This window comes from Panthera uncia (genome assembly GCF_023721935.1).
Source record: "Panthera uncia isolate 11264 chromosome B3 unlocalized genomic scaffold, Puncia_PCG_1.0 HiC_scaffold_1, whole genome shotgun sequence".
Taxonomy (NCBI): Eukaryota; Metazoa; Chordata; class Mammalia; order Carnivora; family Felidae; genus Panthera; species Panthera uncia.
In genome coordinates this window covers 77,002,825-77,024,033 of record NW_026057582.1, presented here as the reverse complement: position 1 = coordinate 77,024,033, position 21,209 = coordinate 77,002,825, and the positions used below count along the sequence as shown (strand labels likewise).

The 21,209-nt window shown below is 39.0% G+C and overlaps 1 protein-coding gene across 3 annotated transcripts in view; it reads right to left on the bottom strand.

Moving 5' to 3' along the window:
- FMN1 (formin 1) overlaps positions 1–21,209 on the bottom strand; it is a 427,872-nt gene that overhangs the window by 237,339 nt on the left and 169,324 nt on the right. For all 3 annotated transcript variants that reach the window (XM_049611644.1, XM_049611645.1, XM_049611646.1), the window contains one exon: positions 7,114–7,175. In XM_049611644.1, coding sequence (XP_049467601.1) covers positions 7,114–7,175 — 62 coding nt within the window. The remainder of the gene's footprint in view (positions 1–7,113; positions 7,176–21,209) is intronic.

The following is a 21,209-nucleotide window of genomic DNA, read 5'->3' as shown; positions in this document are numbered from 1 at the left end:
AAAAAAGCATAAGATCTTGCCATTTGTAATGACATTGTTGGCGCTACAGAGTATTATGCCAAGTGAAATAAGTCAGTTAGAGAAAAACAAATACCATATGATTTACTCATATGTGGAATTTAAGAGACACAACAAACAAGCAAAGGCAAATGGAGGAGGAGGGGGAGGGGGAGGGGGAGGAGGAGGGGGAGGAAAGAGAGAGAGGGAGAGAGGGAGAGAAATCAAGAAACAGATTCTTATTTACAGAGAACTGATGGGTACCAGAGGAGGGGGGTGGGGGGATGGGTTACATAGCCGATGAGGATTAAGGAGTACACTTGTGATGAGCGCAAGGTGATGTATGGAATTGTTGGATCACTATATTGTACACCTGAAACTAATAAAACACTGTGTGTGTGTATGTGTGTGTGTATATATTTATATTTACATTTACATTTATATATATAAAGTATCCAAAGAAAGAAAAACTGTCTTGGCCCCCATGAGTGACTCATGTTCATCATTTAAGAATCCAGAGGGATGACTGGAGTTGATGGTACATGAAGGAGGTGTGCAAAACCAGCATCAGTCTCAATGGTACCAATGAGTAATGCACACATTCTTCATTCTGCACCCAGTGTCCCTCTCTCAGTGAGCATGACTTGATGGAATAACTGAATTATGTCAGGCAATACAGCATCCTGAAGCCTGAGACAAAGGGTTCCTGGGCCGCTAAGTCAGCCAGGGAATTAATTGCTTTGTGTTTTCCATCAAAACTAAACTCCAAATATACCTGTGGGCTTCCAGGTAGCCAAAGGCCCGGGAAGCATCTTAACACCGGTAAACCAGCAGATCTACTGAACGCCTAACAGTGTATTATATACCCACAATGAAACAGTGAATTAAAATATTTCTCAACATTTTAAATTCTGTTTTCTTATTTGACATCTCAGTAATGAATTATACTAATATCAGCACTTAGGGGAATACCACGAGGGCTCAATAAAATCATCGTATTTCATAATTGTGAAGCTTTTGTTTATCCCTCTACAAATCACTCCCTTCCCCTCACAGTATTCTCCAGGAACTAACACACTTAAATGTATCATGTTGATAACAAAGAACATAACAAATGGAAAAGGCACAGGATTTATGTATCTTTATAAGTTTAGCTGTATCAGCTCAAGTGTAGTTTGTAATCAACTTTGTGTCAACAGCATGTGTAAACTATTAGGAACGGGCCTGTGGGTGGGTTGGAGACAGAAAAGGAAGTCTACAAGTTTTGTTTAATGGAGGCCAACATACCATTTGGTTCTCTTGGGGACAACAAGGTACAATGTAAGTTAATGTCTCATTTGGCATCTGTCCCTGGATCATTTCACAGCGGGAGTGACCATATTAGAAATGTGACTGCATTGCACAATGAGCAGGGGCCTGCCAGAGGCCATCGCTCAGTCAAGCTTCCCCTCAGTTATGGACTACGCATGTGATGAATGGGATAAATGAGAAGGGTTCCCGTAAAGAAAAGGTCAATGTTGGCTAGTTCTTTCTTCTATCCTACAACACAAAGAACATTAGTTAAAAAGAGATAAAACAACCAGTCATTTCCATGGCACCTACTTCCAAATTGCTTAAGTGATGATCAAAAACAACATTCTTAAATTATCCCAAGCTCCTGAAAAGCCAGACAGAGGGCATGCATTTTCCCCCTCTCTGCAGCACCCCCACACATCCCCTTCCAACTTTCAAAATTGAAGAAGCAGAGAGCCAAGGAAGCCATGGCCATGCCACGTTCCCACTTCACTCCTGTCATAAAGAAGAGCTGGCCCTCCTACAGACGGCTCATTTACCATTCTAGAAGCTGCATCCCTCACAGAGTCATGCATCTGAAAAAGCACTAGAAAGCTAGCATACAGAGTATTACTGAAACATGAACACACTGCTCCACAGAGGCAAGCATGTTAGAAAGGGGGACCTCCAAAAGAAACGAAAAGAAATAAAGGATGTGTGTGTCACTAATAGGGATTTAGAGATTGTGAAGATTGTGAATTGGAGAACCCCAAGGCTGAATGGACAATATGATGGATAAACCGAACTTTTTTTTTTTTTTTTTTTTTTTTAAGTATGGTGGGGTCAATAATAAAATCCAAAGACACTATCAGAGATTATATGGCCTAGTCTCTCATTTTAGAAATTAGGAAAATGGGCTGAAAGCATTGCCAGAAGTTGACAATGTTCATCACCCAGACCTAAGACCACAAATCCAGACCTTCTGATTCTGGATCCAATGTTCTTTCCATTAATGCTGCACTGAATAGTATAAAGGGTAACAGCTTCAAAGCCAGACAGGTGTAGGTAGATTCAAATTCAAGTTCCCCTACTTACTAGTCTAGGACTTCTGACAAGTCACAGTCTCTGGGAGCCTCATGTTTTATCTGTAAAATGGTGACAAATCTATTACTTAGCTTATATTTCTACATTTATTCTTCATACCACTAATGTTAAATGCCGAAAACAAAGGTTGGCACATAGTACCTAAATTTAATCAAATCCCTACTATGATTTTTCAGTCATAGGTCATTATAGAAGAAATGTTTGTAGGGGCACCTGGGTGGCTCAGTCGGTTAAGTGTCAGACTTCAGCTCAGGTCATGATCTCACAGTCTGTGGATTCGGGCCCCGCATTGTGCTCTGTGCTGACAGCTCAGAGCCTGGAGCCTGCTTCAGATTCTGTGTCTCCCTCTCTCTCTGTCCCTCCCCAGCTCACACTCTGTCTCTCAAAAATGAATAAATGTGAGGGGCGCCTGGGTGGCTCAGTCGGTTAAGCGTCCGACTTCGGCTCAGGTCACGATCTCACGGTCCATGAGTTCGAGCCCCGCGTCGGGTTCTGGGCTGAGGGCGCAGAGCCTGGAGCCTGCTTCTGATTCTGTGTCTCCCTCTCTCTCTGCCCCTCCCCCGTTCATGCTCCGTCTCTCTCTGTCTCAAAAATAAATAAACGTTAAAAAAAAAATTAAAAAAAAAAATGAATAAATGTGAAAAAAAAATTTTTTTTCAAAAAAGAACAACTGTTTGAGCATCATGTATGTGCCAAACACTTTGCTAGGTACTTTCAAAAACAGAGAGGGGGAAAAAAAAATCATTGCTCTTTCCAAGATGCCTACAATCAGCAAATTAACAAACAGGACTTTGATGTATAAAAAGGGTAATAAAACCATTCAAAGAATTTAACTTGAACTTAAGGAAGTGGATTATACATTGAGATAAGATAACATGAGTCAACATAGAACAATATTCAAAAAAATCTTGATCCTAGGAATCTCAAAGAATTCTTTATTTGTACCATGGGAGAATTAGTTTTATCATGTGCCTTTCTTAAAATAGCAGATTGGAGCTAGATTTCTACCCAATAGTCATGAACTTGTGCAATGGCTACTCCAGGCAAAAATTTCTCAGGTAAGTGAGAACCTATGAAGGTAAGTGCTGTTTTTTCAAAAATGAAGGAACACAGAACTATCCAAAAATGAAAAATGAACTGGATGATGCTGGGAGTCATGAAATGATCATAAGCTCTCAAAGTAGAGTTTGCTAAATGGTGGGCACACTTGGACAAAATTGAACAATTTGCTGTGGTTACATTATAAATGACACAAAATAGCAAAGTCAGAAAAAAAATGTTTGATTCTGCCACTACTCTCCTACTGGAGCTCTGAGTCAGCCAAGTGCTCTCAGTTTCCGTGGAAGGTGTGTAAAACTTAGGTGCTGGGAACGGATTTTATTCAAATAATCTGTAAGCCTTTGCTGTTGAATGTAAGGGGTATGTGCATGTAGTCCCTACACATTTTGACAAGCCAGTTCTAGGACTAAGCCCTGAGCCCTTTCTGCAGTGCAGCATTCCACTGCAGAGTGTGATGAGATTACAGACTCCAGACTCCCTCCCTCTTACTAGCCTTGGGACTCTAGACTAGAAAGGTCAACCTCTAGTCAAGTTATTTTAGGTGATAAGGTTTCCATTTTGTGGGTGGGAAAACTGAATAATTAAGTGACTTCTCTACAAATCTATTCTCAAAAAAAAAAAAAAAAAAAACCGGACAGCTGATTTTAGGTTCTCTGTTTATCAAATCATGCCATTTCTTTAAAGTCTGTGAAAAACTGGGGCGCCTGGGTGGCTCAGTCAGTTGAGCGTCCGACTTCAGCTCAGGCCACTATCTCGCGGTCTGTGAGTTTGAGCCCCGTGTCAGGCTCTGGGCTGATGGCTCAGAGCCTGGAGCCTGCTTCCGATTCTGTGTCTCCCTCTCTCTCTGCCCCTCCCCTGTTCATGCTCTGTCTCTGTCTCAAAAAAAATAAATAAATGTTAAAAAAATTTTTAATAAAGTCTGTGAAAAACTAAAAAATCTGAAGGTGATACACATCAATTCTTGTAGGGAGTGACACAATGAATCACTTTTCCTGTATATGTTAAGCATGAAATCCTTCTTATTCTAGAAAGGCATGCTGAAGAAGTCCTGAAACACCTGTGACTTCTCCATGACCAGTAAATGGAGAAAGGAAACCTAACGGACAATGCGGGCTGTGGATGGAAATGACATATAAGGAAATGAACATCAAAGTAACAGCTCGGTCACCCACTATCTTCTACTAGTCCTATGACAACAGGTGTGACTATTTCTTTGTGGAACAAAGCAAGTAGAGATGGTGTTCGGTGAGCACACACAAGCATAGCCAGGCTGGGTTATGGTCTCTTTTATCAACCGCATCTGTTCTATGTGGTGTTGCTGCCAATCTAGTGATTTCAGCTCCCAGAGAATGGGGGGGGGTTAAAGTGATGAGGGGACAGGCAGATGAAATGGCCCAGGGTGGGGACAGTGGCAAACTGGAGAACATGTATCACAGTTGAAGTAGGCACCTGCTTATTCGACTGCAGCCTGTTTAAGTCATGCAAGAAAAAAAGTAAGCTGCTGCTGCCAGATTTTCTAGTTTTTTTTAAGAAACAGCTGGAAACCCCTCCATATTTTAAAATGTGCATTCCTAATTCAATCTTTAAAATGCTGTGTTTGCCCCCAAACACTTCTCTAGGTCAGATCAGGGATAAGAGTTGTCAGTTTCCTATTGAAGGTTGTCAGTCTATGATGGATGGAATAGTTCCAAACCACAGGTAAGTGTATAGATCGGGGACACTGCCCCTGCCCCCCCCCCCCCCCCCCCCCCCCCCCCCCCGAGGGCAGTTGTGTGCCATGGCCACAGGGTTTCAGCAATTTTGTATGAATCACAAATACTGGACAAAAGAATTTAAGTTTACTGATACCAAGCAAAGAACAGATAATCCTTTCATGGATAAAGAAAACTTAAGGCATAATTAGGAACATTTTTTAAAATTTTACTGTTGTCGATCATATCCTGATTTAACCTTTATTTTAACTGGAAAACATGATCCCAATATACTTTTCCCCTTCCATTTACTCTTCTCTTTTGCTTGTCCAACTATTTATTTTTTTAAATTTATTTATTCTGACAGAGAGAGACAGACAGAGACAGCATGAGTGGGGGAGAGGGAGAGGGGGAGAGGGAGAGAGAGGGGGGGGAGGGAGGGGGGGGGGAGAGAGAGAGAGAGAATTTCCATGCTGCCAGCACAGAGCCCAATGTGGGGCTTGAACCCAGGAAGCTGTGAGATCATGACCCGAACCAAAACCAAGAGTTGGATGCTCAGCAGACTGAGCCACTCAGGCATCCCTCCAAACTTGTCTTAGTTTGAGATGTAAATCATAGGACTTTTGTGGAAATAACACAAGATAATACATGTAATATACTTAGAACAATGCCTAGCACAAAGTAGGAACTCAAAAACAGTAAGAGCCTGCTGTTACTGTAAATATTATTTAGCTATCAAAGCCCTACAACCTGGGGAAGCCAGTGTTAACTTAAAACTGAGCTGTTTCACAAAACTTCTGCTCACATAGTCACTTCTGTGCCTACCCTCTTTAGCAATCTGTTTCTTAAATTAATCCCCATTTCACTTCTTCTGAGACAGCTGAGAATCTTTTGCACACCAGAACAAAGAAGAAGAAAGAGAGGTCTCTGTAGAGCACTTTGCAACAAAGGAGCTAAGGGCCTCCATTTCCCCCTAGGAGACAGAGGTACTTTTCCATTTTTTTGTTTGTTTGTTTCTTTCTTTGTGAAATGGATTCATTTCCTCTTCCAAACTACTTAAAACGAGCTGACTTTATACACCATCTGACCTATTTAATAATGTTTTTTTTGCTGTTTGCAATGGCTTTACATATAATCCAAAACACAGCCTCAGTTATTTTAAAAAGCACATTATCACTTATTGGAAAGAAGAATATTTGATCCACAAATTCATTAAATTAGCGAGTAATGAGCACTGAATAAACACCAAGTTTTATTTAAATTTTGCTATTGTTCTCTAAGGTATGGGTCAACCCAGCCATCAGTAAACTAGAATCAGTGCCTGATTCAATATTTAGTTATTTGATTAAAACTCTACCACTTCCTGTTATAGGCACCGCAAGCAAGGACCAAACATAAGGAAATGACAATTACATAGTGGGAGGAAGTAAATCCCTCAGTCTTTCTGGGCTCCACAAAGTAGGATCAAGTCAGCACTTTCCAAGCCCTCCTTGGGGATAGAAAATGGATGACTCAACACACCCTGTCTCCTACTAGGGTCACTTCCCTAAGTGCCTTGATCTGCATGACATCGTATTGCAGGGATGTCCTGAGATGGACGGATACAAATACATGAATGGGAGTAAGCCAAACAAGAGTCTTGAGTGTGCCTAGGAAAAAATATGTTTTTAAAGACCTCTTATGAACAGTATAAGTCCAAATACTCTATCTTGTTTCTTGTTTTACAAATACAACCAATATTTTCTCCAAGTATAACATTTTTCCCAATCAAACACACTTGTGGCATTTCTTAAAAATGGGAATTCAATTATATTAAAAATGGAGTTCAAGTCTTCCCTCCCCAGGATAAACGCAGTGCCCATTGTCAGGTGCCAGCTGTAGATGCTGTCTAGGTAAATAAGGCAACAAAAAGGGGAATATTTACTTCAGTACACGAGAAAACTAAGTATCAGTCTCACATAACCAGTTCAGTAGAATCAAAGAGATATACCTGTAGGTTTTCAATTTCTTCTTTGTGTTCCCTCTTCAAGTGTAAAATAGCAGCTTGGTATTCTGTAAGATCACAAAAGAAGCCAATTACAAAGAAGCACACAATTATGCACAAAATTCAAGTGAGCATCTCCAAGACTCCAGAGTCCCTCCTGCAAGTAAACTGAGTAAATAAATGCCACAGTTTGACATTAACCTGATGAGAGATGTTGAAAATTGGGGCAAGATAAGACAAGTAGCTCAGGAGAGAAAGGAAATTTCCTTCCATGTGGCAAACCTTGAATTACGAGAAGCCCCAAATGAAGCAGAAAGGATAGGGTTAAAAAAAAAACAAACATGAGGCATGTTCCAGATAAAGACTGGATTAGGTGCTTGTCTTTAAGGAGGAGTTGGAAGCTAAGGCAGTACAGAGAACAAATACAGACGTGTTAAGAGCAGACACACAGGAAATAAAACTTTCTATGTGAGATCAGAGAACTCTATTTTTAACTGTTTAAAAAAAATCTCCATTTCAATGCTAGGCTAAGCAAGCACCCAGGGCTGATTTTAATCTTTAGATCACTTTGGAAAGTCATGACCATTTGTCATTTGGATGAGAAAACCCAAATTTTCTCAACTCAGGGTGAGTTGAGGTTGAAAGGAAGACAAAAATAAATTTCTGGTCCAATTTTAGCCTGAGTCTAATAGTGTTTATTCCAACAAGAAATCCCAAGTGTACACAGAACTCCAGCCAACGACTAAAACTACCATCCCGTTGGCTAAACATGAAGCAGCTCGGACAGCTTTATTTCCAGGAGAATGACTACGAATGTGGGGTCACAGAGTTATACAGACTGTAGAGGACCACAAAGCAAATGCTATGAGGAAATATTTTCATGGGATAAGTTGTTTTCTTAACAATGTCTTTGGAGTTGTGAGTGTAAGTACTAAAGAAGCAGTCAGAAGTCATTAAAAATATATGGAAAAAAAAAAGCAGTGGACTTTTCTTTTCTTCAAGTGGATTTCAGAAATCAGGCATGAAAACTTAGGTGTGAATTCAAAAATGGATGAGAGAAATCTCTGGTAAAGCCACAACAGGAGAGGAGTGTTGCTGTTACTATAAATGGCCACCCCAATGCTCTTATGTGATATGTGTTACACTGAGCTGTGACTCCATCAGCAAGTTCTGGGAATTTTACATCAAAGCCATCCCTTGAATCAAACCACTTTGTGCCATCCCCACACTCACCAGCTACCAGTATCCACCACAATCTTTCCCCTGGACCTCTGCAATACCCTGAAAAAGGTTGCCTGCCCTCACTACCACCACCTTACCCCATTCTCCTCACAGCAGCCTGAATGATCTAGTAAAGGCATGAACCAGACCATGTCTCATCGCAGGCTTTCCAATGGGCTTAGAGTGAAATTCCAACTCCTTACTGTAGCCCATAATGCCCTTCATGACCTGGCCTCTATATACCTCCCCCTGTCTTTGCCAGGCACCCTGGGTTTCTTGCTATTCCTTGAACTTGTCCAGTTTTCTTCTACCTCAAAATCTTTACTAATATTGGAGACAATATAATAACCATATAAACCATATGGAACCAATATAAAAACCATAATAATGGATTCCATTTATTGAGTGCTCACTATGTATCAGGCATCATCTAAGAACTTCATACATATGGACTCATTTTTTCTCCCCCCAATAACCTTATGATGTAGGTATGTTATCCCCATAAATGATGAAGAAATTGATGCACAGAGAAGTTAAGCAGCTTTCTTGTTCAAGAAAGATGAGTAAGTTGCAGAGCTAAAAAACATACATAATTCAAGGATGAATGGATAAACAAATTATGGTTTATCTATAGAGTGGAATACTACTCAGCAGTAATAAGGAATTACTATTGATATATACATCAACATAAATCAATCTCAAAGACATTGTACAGAGTGACAAAGCCCCAGAAGGCTTATTATTGTTTAATTCCATTTATATGACATTCTGGAAAAGACAAAGCTATAGGGATAAAAACAGATCACAGCAGCAGTGGCCACAGGGTAGAGATGGGGGAGGGGGGTGGTATTTGACTACAAAGGGGCAGCACACAAAGGAATTCAGGGGGTGATTTAACTTTTCTCTATCCTGACTATCATGGTGGTTACATGAATCTGTGCCTAAGTTAAAACTCATGGAACTATGCACCAAAAAGAAAAAGTTAATTCTATGTTAATTAAAAAAAATCTGTATCAAATATTTTACTTTTAAATGTTTTCCCTAGGAGATTCAGCATAACACAAGAACACCTATTACTACTATTGTGTTTTTTTTTAAGTTTATTTGTTTATTTATTTTTGAGAGCAAGAGAGAGGCAGAGACAGAGGGAGACAGAGAATCTCATGCAGGTTCTGTGCTGCCAGGTTTGAATTCATGAACTGTGAGATCATGACCTGAGCTAAAATCAAGAATTGGATGCTTAACTGAGCCACCCAGGTGCCTCTGTTACTATTATTTCTATTTGTTATTTTCCTAAGGGTATTAGCAGATTCAGGACAAGAAAAAAGAAAATATGCATACACACACGCATGCGCATGCACACACGTTTATATATAAAAAGGAAAAAATAAAACTATTATTTACTATGATCATGTATTTAGAAAAATCTGAATGGTTGCCTGCAGATAACATATTGGAATTAATATAGGAGTTTAGTAAAGTTGCTGGATATAAAATCAGCATACAAAAATCCTGATACCATCAACAGTTTCAAAAAGAAAACATTCACAGTACCCCTAAAAATACCAAGTACTTAGAAAAACCTAATATGTAAGGCCTCATGAGAAAATAGAAACACCATGTTGAAATGTATTACCAAGAAATACAGAGTGAGCAAGCCATGTTTTTGATAAGACTCAATATTGTAAAGATGTTGATTCAGTACAATCCTGTTAAACATTTCTAGGGGTTTTGGGTTTTTAACTTAAGGAGTTAATTCTAAAATTTATATTGAAACACAGATGTGCAAAAAGGCAGTAAGAGCCAAGAAACTTGAAAATATAAAGACAGCTTGCCTTACAATCTAATAGGAAATATTTTAAATTATCACAACATAATTAAAGTAGAATAAAGGGCCCAAAAAGACACCATGAATTCATGGTCACTTGATAGGACAGAAATATCATGGAAGATCTTTGTTTACACTAAGAGTTTTTTGTTTTTTGGTTTTTGTTTTTAATAATTATTGGTTGGGAAACATGGATAGACATATGGAAAACCAAAAACTGGATCCCAACTTTATACTAGGTAATGACCTATTTTAAGTTGATTAAAAGCTAAATTGTAAAAAGAAAAATTACAAATGTTTAATGAGACAATATAGCATAATAGTTTTATAATTAGGTTAGGAAAAATGTTAAGATTCAAAAAGCATTAAATATAAAGGAAAGAAAACTGATAAGATGGACTACATTAAAATTAAGAACTTCTTTTCATCAAAATACAGCAAAAAGGGAGGGAAAAGACACTTGAAACAAATAATCAAAGATATAGTGTGTGGGGAGCGTGGGGGTGTGTGGGTGCGTGTATCCTACACAACTATAGAAAATGAAAACTGGACAAAAAAGGTCAATAGGCACTCTATAAAGACAACAGACAAGTAACTATATATTATAAAGTGCTCATTTTCATTAGTAATCAGGAATAGTCAAAGTCTGACAAAACTGAGTGTTGGTGGAGGTGTGGAACAACGGAATGTTCACACAATTTGAAGGAGTGCACAATGGTATGATCATTACAAAAAATAGTTGGCATTTTCTAATAAAATTGAAGCTACTCATACCTTCCTACCCAACAATCCTTATCCTGGCTACGCATAAATGAAAAAAACTATAAAAGGAAAACAAATAATAGTAACACAAGTCAGGATAATGGTGGGATCCCGGAAAAGAGGAACTGAGTGGGGGTATGAATGAGCAAGGTGGCATCACATGAGTGTTCAATGGAAAATTATTCTTTAACCCCTATGTTTTTTGTATCATTTTTTTATGTACACTTAACATTACAATGTAAGAAAAAAAGAATAAGAATAAGAATAATAATAACAATAACAATAAAATCAATCCCAAGCCTCTACAAAGCACGCAAAGTAATTTTAGCTAAACCAACCTTCTTGCAAAACCAATGCCCCTTGGAAATAACATCTACATTCTAAATAGAAACTACACAGAATATATTTTGAAATGATTCATTTTGTGTAAATTGTACCTGTAAGGGTGTGACAGATATAGTTGTGACTAATTTACAGATGGATGAAGGAGACCATTGCAAAGCTAACACCCAGTAAACCATGATTCATCCTTCTATAAATATTTTTGCCAATGGTCCCAGTGTTACAAATGGCAAAAGAACACCTCCCCATCACTGACAAGGATGCTAAAATAGGATCTCTGGGCGAGATACAGAAGGAAGAAGTTAACGTCTTCACTGGTGGAAGGCTTGAGTCAAGGGTTCACAAGAGAATGCTAAGAGAATATAAAGGTTACAGAACAATGAGTCTAAGCTAGGTTGGTGGTTTTCAAATATGTCTTGTTAGTGGCAGACCCCTCCCTCCACATTTTTTGAGTTTACAAATACAAGAGTAGAGCTCCCGTCTCTTGCAGGTAAGGATGGTGGGGCAGAGGTCTCAAATCAAGACTTAAGGATGTTTTTGTTAAAAAGAGAATTTCACCTTTATTCTATAGCTCTGGGAATAGTGTGTGAAAAGGAGAAATTAAGATTTTGAGTATCAGGGCTTGAAAAAAGCAGACCACTTTGAAGCTACATTAGCCCCAAAGGAAATTAACAAAAATTCAATTAATCTAGCCTAAAAAAAGAAGCTTTTGAGTAATACATGTAATGCATTCTTTAAAAAAAATTTTTTAAGAAAATAATACATTATATGAAAAGACAGAAATAGGCAAAAGGATCCTAACCGGCAGGACTCAACATTTGGGGAAAAATATATAAGAACTTCCCTCCATAGGGGAGCCTGGGTGGCTTAGTTGGTTTAGCTCAGGTCATGATATCACGGTTCGTGATTTCGAGCCCCACATTGGGCTCTGTGCTGACAGCTCAGAGCCTGGAACCTGCTTTGGATTCTGTGTCTCCCCCTCTCTTTGCCCCTCCTGCTTATATGCTCGCTCTCTCTCTCGCTCTCTCTCTCAAAAATAAAATAAACATTAAAAAATTTCCTTCCATAAAAATAAATACTTTCTAGTCTAGATCCATACTTAATTAGTATGGATCCCTTTTGCAGCACAAACCTTTTTTTTTTTTTTTTTTTATCAGCTCACAACAAAACAGCCTTTCTGCCAGGTATCATTAGAATGCTGCGCCTTCCATTTGACCAATAACAGAACTAAAGATGATCTCGCTAACAGGGGAGGCATTAGTGACCAGCGCTACCGTTCATACCGATGAGTTTCTTTCTCTTAATTATATACGGATACAGGTAACAGAATGCTATTTCTTAGGAACTGTTCCAAGCACTCTACACAGATTCATGTATTTCACCTTCATATCACACTTACAAGGCAGATTCTGCCATATCAAGACCCGTTTTGCAGAAACTGAGGTACAAAGGTTGACCTTTTCCCAAAATGCACACTAGTTAAGTGCCAACAAGTTCATTCAGTCCCAAAGAGCCTGTGACATTTACCCTGCACAGTTTGTTGTTTGTTTGCTGCTGTTGTTTTAATGGTTGGGTAAGCTTCAAGAGTAACCAAAACTCAAAGTTCCTAGGTAATTAAATTAAAGGTTGCTGGCTTCATCTGATCAGAAGAATCACTAGTAAACTCGATAAATCTTTAAAAGGGGCCTGAGATATTATTAATCCCAGGCAGGTTTGAAAAGCCTGGGGTTAACATGAACAGTGTGAGTTACAATGGCTAGTCCCATCAAGTGATGTGATTATGATTCATCTATTTTCTCTATGGGGACTTCCAGAACTGCAGTTGTCAGTTTATGATTATATCTGGTTTTCATTTATATTCTGTCATGTGTATCCAAGGCCCTTCCTACCTACACACACACAAACACACACACACACACACACACACACACACACGCACGCACACTGGAAGAACTGGGTTATGGACAGAGTTGGGGAATTAGAGAATTCCTGATCTCCCTCATGGGTGAGAACCATGACTCTCTTCCTGTTCACGGATTCTAATTTACACTGCCTTTGCCTTTCAGTGGCTTTACCCACTGCGTCACATTGCTACACGCAAGTTTAAGCACACACCTTCAATCTTAAAGGCAAAGGATTCTTCCTCAGAATTATACTTGGAGAATATTTAGTCAGTGTTTTCAAAGCTTTACATGCATACCAGTGAGGTCATTTCTTTTGGTAATAGACAGCTAGACTTTAACAGTTGAATATTTTAACATATGTTAGAAAAAAAATCAATCTAGCACATAAAACCCATGATTTCATGAATATTACCGATATAAGATTAGGTTGATCAAAATTTAGTCCCTGGAACTAAACATCACCCGGAATTTCTTAGAAAGGTTAATTCTCAGGACCAACCCAGACTCAGTAAGAAATGCAGAGGATGTTTTAATAAGGCTCCTAAGTGATCGGGATGCATTCTAAAGTTTGAGAACTACTGCTTTTGAAGTTAAAGTTACTTTTACTCACGCTAAAAGCCCCACACAACACAAAAAAGTTTAAATTTTTAAAATAGTAAGAATGGTATAAATGTACGCTCCAAATCATGGAGCTGGTACATCAAGGATGTCATTTGGGAAAACATAGTAATTACTGACAGATGAATACACATTCAAAGTTATCCACAAACAAATGGGGAAACTCTGCCCAACCATCTCTAACTGGTGCTGGTCATAGATGGCAAAAGCACAGACCATTTACATGAATATTTAAGAATAAAATCAAATTTGAGCTCTCATATTTAATGTGCTTATGAGGGCAAAGTGTACTGCCTCGTCTTGGTACACAGTAGGTCCTCTAGATTTGTTTCCTCTCCAGGTACCTATAAACCATTTAGTAATTATGCCGTTGGGGAAAGGGATAGCTGCCTTGGTATCCATAAAAAACAACAGAGGAAGATTCAAAGTCAGTTAAGTCCAGAGCAAAAGTTGGGTATAATCAAAGTCAACAGCTGCCAGCAGGTACATCACCTGAAATGTCAACACAACACTTCTTTATCAGTGGGCTTTGAACAATCACAGCGTAAGTATATAATAAGGAGCCCAACTATATTTTTTGATGTTGGACTGCTGATACTAACTCTCCCTATTCCCCTCTTCCCCACATCTGGACAGTCTAAATACAAACTCTTTGACACTAAGTAAATTAGAACCACACAAACCACTGCCCACAAGTGGGGATCCTCAGCCCAACCCTATCCCCTTAAACACTGTGAAACCCCAAGCCAGTCTCCTTCTTTTCCTCTCTCAAGGCATTTTCCAGCCAACTTCAGAGGCCTGCCTTGCTCTCCCCCAGAAGTCTCATTATTTTAGTCAATAAAGTTTTTCATGCCCTCTTTTGTGCATGGTGTACGTATGTGTAGAATCATCCGTCTTGAATGGATCTGAATCAAATTTTGGATAGACATCCATCCTACCTCTTCAAAAAGGATGAGGCCATGTAGAAATTATCCCAATAGTCAATGAATCTAGCTATTATATTGTTCTATATATGTATAAAAAGGAGAGGACTAGTTTCCATTATCAGAAAAATACATGATTGGACAATAGCTGGGAGAAATCTCATGAGTTTGGGAATTGTAACTTTCAATAGCTCTCCTTGGTTAAGAGCATTTAGGATTTTCTCCCGCAAATACATAAAAACGGCAGTATGAAAAGATGGGAAAAATAACCCAACTCTCCAAGCCCACCAGCTTCTCACTAAGCCTGGTAGCTTAGTTCGTGCGCTTCAGTATCTCCACAAGCCAGGCACTGAACTAGGCAGTGGGTACAAGAAAATGAACAGTGCACATCCAGGTGCACCTCTCTGAAATGTCTTAGAAGCTTGCTTTCCACTTACACTTAAGTATTAACACAGGGAGCTTTTGTTCTTTTAAAGGATTGATTTCATTCATTTATTTTACATGTAGGCATCAAAGGTTGGAACACCACTCATCAAATATTCATCCACTTGCACCTCCATTTTCTGCTCAGGCTCATATGAACCACAGATGATCTTTACATCTATGCGAATACATTACTAAAGTTGTTACTAAAAACTACTAGAGTTTAGCACGATTTGTTATACAGCATTATGGCAGTAATAGCTGATAAATATGCTAATTTTCCAGCCAAATTTACTATGTGGAGACTCATACTGTTGTAGAGACTGGGGCAGAGTCTCACTAACCAATTGAGACAGAAAGGGGGTCAGGGAAGAGGAAAATGAGGTAGGGAGCAATCAAGGTATGTATATTCTTTAATACTCCACAATTGAGCTGTTATGCCCTGAGGTGATGGTATAAAATAGGTACAAAGGTCAGCAAATTCACGGCTACTCTGTGAACTGAATTTACCCAGATGCCCAAGGTAACAGCTCACCATGGGGACAATATCTACTAAATCAAATTCTGGCTCCAAGTGCTTGGATAACTTGCCTTTTCACTTGATCTTCTGTTACCTTTATTTTCCATTCTGCTAAAGGGGAGATGCTAAGCAGTTTAGAACTCCAGGAACATAAGTTCCCTAAGACTTGTATTTCCCTTTGTATCTATGTTCTGTTGAAAGCCAAGAAACAAATCTACAGAAGCACATACTTGTCAGAATAAAATTTAGGCCACAGCTGAAAGTACCTGATGACTGCCAGTAGGTGGCAGTCACCATACTTCATATTTAAACTTGACACTTGGCTACCAGGGGCATAGTAACATCTGAAAGGTTCCATAGAGGTGGGCAGGTAGGGAGGGAGGAGGGTGGACCAGAGATGTGAAATAAATGCTTTTCTTTACTACGAAAGATGGGCTCGTGTGACATACCTACATGAGAAAAATTGGAACAAATAAGTGTTATTTCCAACTACGTTTCCAAAAAGCTAAGTGACCCAACAGACTTCCAGTTGTTACAGGGTTCATATATTTTAATCCCTCGGAAACCTGCATAACAATGACATCTATAATATAAAACAAGAGTTAGAAGTCACAGGCGAGAACCAAAACAGAGTAACATCTTGGAGAAACAGAAGTGGAGCAGAACAGCCAAGTGGTGCTTTGGGCCTGAAGCTCTGGGCCTGCTGTGCCCCAGTTCCAGAGGCAGGCAGGATGGCCTGGAGTTAGGTTTCTGCAGAGGAATGGGGGATGGAAGGAAAGCAGAGCCAGCCAGCCTTGCAGCTTAGAAAAAGGGGAGAGAGGTTCCCAGATGGTAGGTAAAGAGAAGACAGAAGGAGTTGCTATCATCTGCTGTCTGCGGGTCTGAACTAGAGAATACCGACAGGGATTAAGAGCAGACGCAAACCCTGCTGACCCCTGTCCCCAGCAAACAGATCTGCAACAGGCATCCATCTCCTCTCATCCACTTTAGACTGGGAACCCCAAAACACCACCGTAAGACCAGCTTCTGGTCTGGAGGCCTTGCAAAGACCAGGTGAGACAAATGCAAAATAGACAAGTGTAAAGGGGGAGAGAGGACTTTTCTTTCTTCTTTTTTTCCTTTTAAAGCAACCTATAGACCAGGAGCCTTCAAAACAAAGCTCTGGTACATGTGAAGAAAGCTAAATGTCAACACGAGCAACAAAATCAAGTATGGAAACATGAAATCACACAACACAAATTTTAAGTATTAAACATGTTCAAAATATTTTTGCCATGTTTAGAATCCTCACCAAGATAAACAACCATTGTAAACGATGATAGTACCAGCACACTATGAAAAATTATATAAGAAGTAATAGGTAACTAAAGAATTTATAAGTATTTACATATATATGTGTGCATATATGTGTGCATGTGTATTTTAAGTGTGTATATTATAAGTATTTACATATGTATGTGTGTGGTATACTCACTGAAATTATATGTTTAAAAACTGGATAAACTGGCACAAAGAAATAATTTGTGAATAAAAGATAACACTGAATAACTAAAACAGCAGCATAAAACAAGAAAAGGATAATAAAAAAGCCATAATTAAGGAACTTTGTACAAAAACAACAAAATAGACCATATAAATAGGACATAAAGTCTCTAAATAGAGCCACTTACATATGGAAACTGAATGTGTGATTGGAGGGTACAATGAAACTTATGGGGAAAGGATACATTATTTCTAAAACCAAATGTAGTAAGTATTCATACTTCAAACCATACACAAGAGTCAGTTCCAATGGATTAAAAATCTAAATGTGAAAAGCCTAAGAGAAAAGCATAAAGGAAAATTGGGGTTCAGAAAATTTTATTTTTTTTAATGTTTACTTATTTTTGAAAGAGAGACAAAGTGTGAGCAGGGCAGGAGCAGAGAAAGAGAGGGAAACAGAATCTGAAGCAGGCTCCAGGCTCTGAGCTGTCAGCATCGAGCCCGATGCAGGGCTTGAACCCACCAACCACAAGACCATGACCTGAGCTTAAGTCCATGCTAAACTGACCGAGCCACCCAGGCACCCCCAGAAAAATGTTTTAAAGAACAAAACATTTTTTAAAACTTCAGTTTCATCAAAATTACCAAAATGGTAGGGGCACCTAGGTAGCTCAGTCAGTTGGGCATCCGACTTCAGCTCAGGTCATGATCTCGCTGTTAGTTCAAGCCCTGCGTCGGGCTCTGTGCTGACAGCTCAGAGCCTGGAGCCTGCTTCAGATTCTGTGTCTCCCTCTCTCTCTGCTTCTCCCCACTCACACTCTTTGTCTCTCTCTCAAAAATAAAAAAACATTAAAAACATTTTGTTACCAAAAATGATGGATGTTGAAAGAAGTCACTAGAAAGTGGTCAACTGTACACAGAGAAAAGACATGCGCAAATCATATGACTGACAAAAGACTAACATCCAAGTACCAGAAAGAAATAAGAAGAGAAGTCATAAAAAATAAGCAAATAGACAGTACATTCATGGAAGAGGAGCTCCAAATAACTAACAAACATATAAAAGGCCAAACTCACTTGTCTTCAAGACAGTACAAATTAAAACTACAGTGGGGTACTATGGCACACCCATCAGATTCAGAACCATTAAAAAAAAAAAGTCTGCTAATACTAACTGCTGGTAAGAAAGAAGAATGAGAATTCCACACGCTGTTGATGAGAGTATTAATTGTTACAGTTGCTTTAAATAGATCATTTTGTCAATATTAAATTTAAAGGTATACATAAATAAAACCAAAAATTCTACCTAAGGTTTATCCCTAGTGAAACATTGACATATGAACACAAATGTTAAAAAGAACATATACAAAAACATTGTTTCTAACTATGAAAAATGGGAATAAATTTAAATTTAAAAAATGTTTTTCTTAACATTTATTTTTAAGAGAGAGAGAGAGAGCATGCGCACACAAGTGGGAGGGGCAGAGAAAGGGAGACACAGAATCTGAAGTAGGCTCCAGGCTCTAAGCTGTCAGCACAGAGCCTGATGTGGGGCTTGAACTCATGAACCATGAGATCATGACCTGAGCCAAAGTCAGATGCTCAACTGAAAGAGCCACGCAGGTGCCCCTAAACTTAAATTTCTATCAGCAGTGCAGACAAGCAAATACTGAATGCTATATTCAAAGTGATACTATGCCAACATCAAAGTGAAAGAATAAGGAGCTATACATACTGACACAGATTCATCTAACAAATAATTCTGAGAGAAAAAGTCACCGAAAAATACACAGAGTAAGATGCCATTTATACTTAAAAAAATTTTTTTTAATGTTTATTTTTGAGAGAGACATAGAGACAGAGTACAAAAGGAGGAGGGGCAGAGAGAGAGGGAGACACAGAATTCGAAGCAGACTCCAGGCTCTGAGCTGTCAGCACAGAGACTGGTGTGGGGCTCGAACTCATGAACTGCGAGATCATGACCTGCGCCGAAGTCGGACGTTTAACCAACTGAGCCACCCAGGCGCCCCTGACTTTTAAAACACATAACCATTTTATATATTGTTTGGGATTTTATACCCAAGTATAAAGAAGTGCATGGGATTAATAAACAATTTCACCTAAGGGGGGGTGGTAAAGAGCATAAAGAAAGCTCCAAATGTACTTACAGAGTTTTATTTCTTAAGTTAGGTGGTGGGTATCATCATGAACTTAAATGAACTAACATGTTCCCTCCAAAATATTTAAAGCAAAGACTGACAAGTAAAATAAGAGATAAGTAATATCCCTCTATCATAAATTGATAAATCAAGCAGATAAAAACAGTAACTGATACAATTAACGACCTTGATTAATATATCCCAGAACCCAACAAATCAACAATATGCATCCTTTGCAGGCACGTATATTTTCAAAAATCTTTTTAAAAATTTCAAAGTAATACCATCATACAGACCATGTTCTCGTTCTATAATGCAATTAAAAACAAAAAGGATGGGGGCGCCTGGGTGGCTCAATAGGTTGAGCGTCTGACTTCAGCTCAGGTCATGATCTCGCAGTTTGTGAGTTTGAGCCCCATGTCAGGCTCTATGCTGACAGCTCAGAGCCTGGAACCTGCTTGGGATTCTGTGTCTCCCTCTCTCTCTGCCCCTCCCCTGTTCATGCTCTGTCTCTGTCTCAAAAACAAAAACAAAAAAAAAACCCAAAAAGGATGCACCAAAAAAAAAAAAAAAAAAAATTAGCAAAGCTAATTCAGTGATTTGTGAAAATAAACCATGCAACAATGCAGACTTTATTCAATGAACACAAGAATTATATGTCATCTGAAAATTTATCAATGACATCTACCTCAATATACCAAAGGAGAAAAACCGTATCTCAAAATCTCTACACGATATGGATGACACAGAAAAATACAATAATGAAGCTCAACACTCACTCTTGATTTTAGAAAGAAAAAAAAAACTGTCGATTTAGAATAGAAGGGAATCAAATTCATGGTATCTCTCAAGAACTCTCAGCAAACTTCAAATGTAATGGTGCAACTTCAGGAAGCAAGATTAAGAATGCCCACTGTCACCGTTATTTTCGTACATTATGCTAGAGGTCTTGGACAAGGCAGGGAGATAGGAGATGCAGAATTAGGAAAAAAGAAACAAAACTGGTATTATTTACAATAATATAATTGTCAAAATTTATACATTGATACCGTTTTTTTCAGTTTATTTATTTTGAGAGAGGGAGGGAGGGAATTGTAAGCAGGCTCCATGCTGTTAGCACAGAGCTGGACAACAGGGCTCGAACCCAGGAACTATGAGATCATGACCTGAATGGAAATTAAGAGTCACTTAACTGACTGATCCGCTCAGGCGCCCCTACACTGACAGCGTTTGTCCAGGTTTAGAAAACCCATGCTACACCTTGCCTAGGAACACACAGACATGCTGATTGTGAATGGCACCTACTGTAGTTCTGCAGTGTGGTGACTCCCACACAAATTCTGGGAAAGTGGCTATCTCTGGGGAGACAAACAGAGAAACTGGACTAAGGAGGATCATGAGAGGGGCCTCAACATTGTCTTTTCAAAGTCTGATTTTGGCAAAATGTTTAGATATAGATGGTAGACAAATACATACTTTTTGCTATTTTTGTATTAGTTTCAAGTGATTCAGGATTTCTTGTATAAATGATCATAAACACCTCCAAAACTTCACAGATAGACTTTGTGCACGTAAGATTAGGTTGAGCTTTATAGTCAGTGAGAAAAATTGCCCACCTCAAACAGAATGAATATACAAAGTACTAGCCAGAGGAAAAATACACACAGGCTCCTTGCCCCCACCCCCCCCCCCCACCCCACCTCTCTTCATGTGGCACGTGTAAGCATTAGTTGTCTTGATGGAAAACTTTACGAGAAGTTCCAGGCTCTTTACCTTGTGCCTTGCCTCAACTGACAGAGCCCTTTATTTCAGGCCAACAAAACGAACCTCAGGAGACAGAGGTGAAGGTCAGTCTCTGGAGAGGCAGGTGAAAGCTAGCCAGCTTCAGCTTGATTGAGAGTGGAATTTTCTAGTAAACCA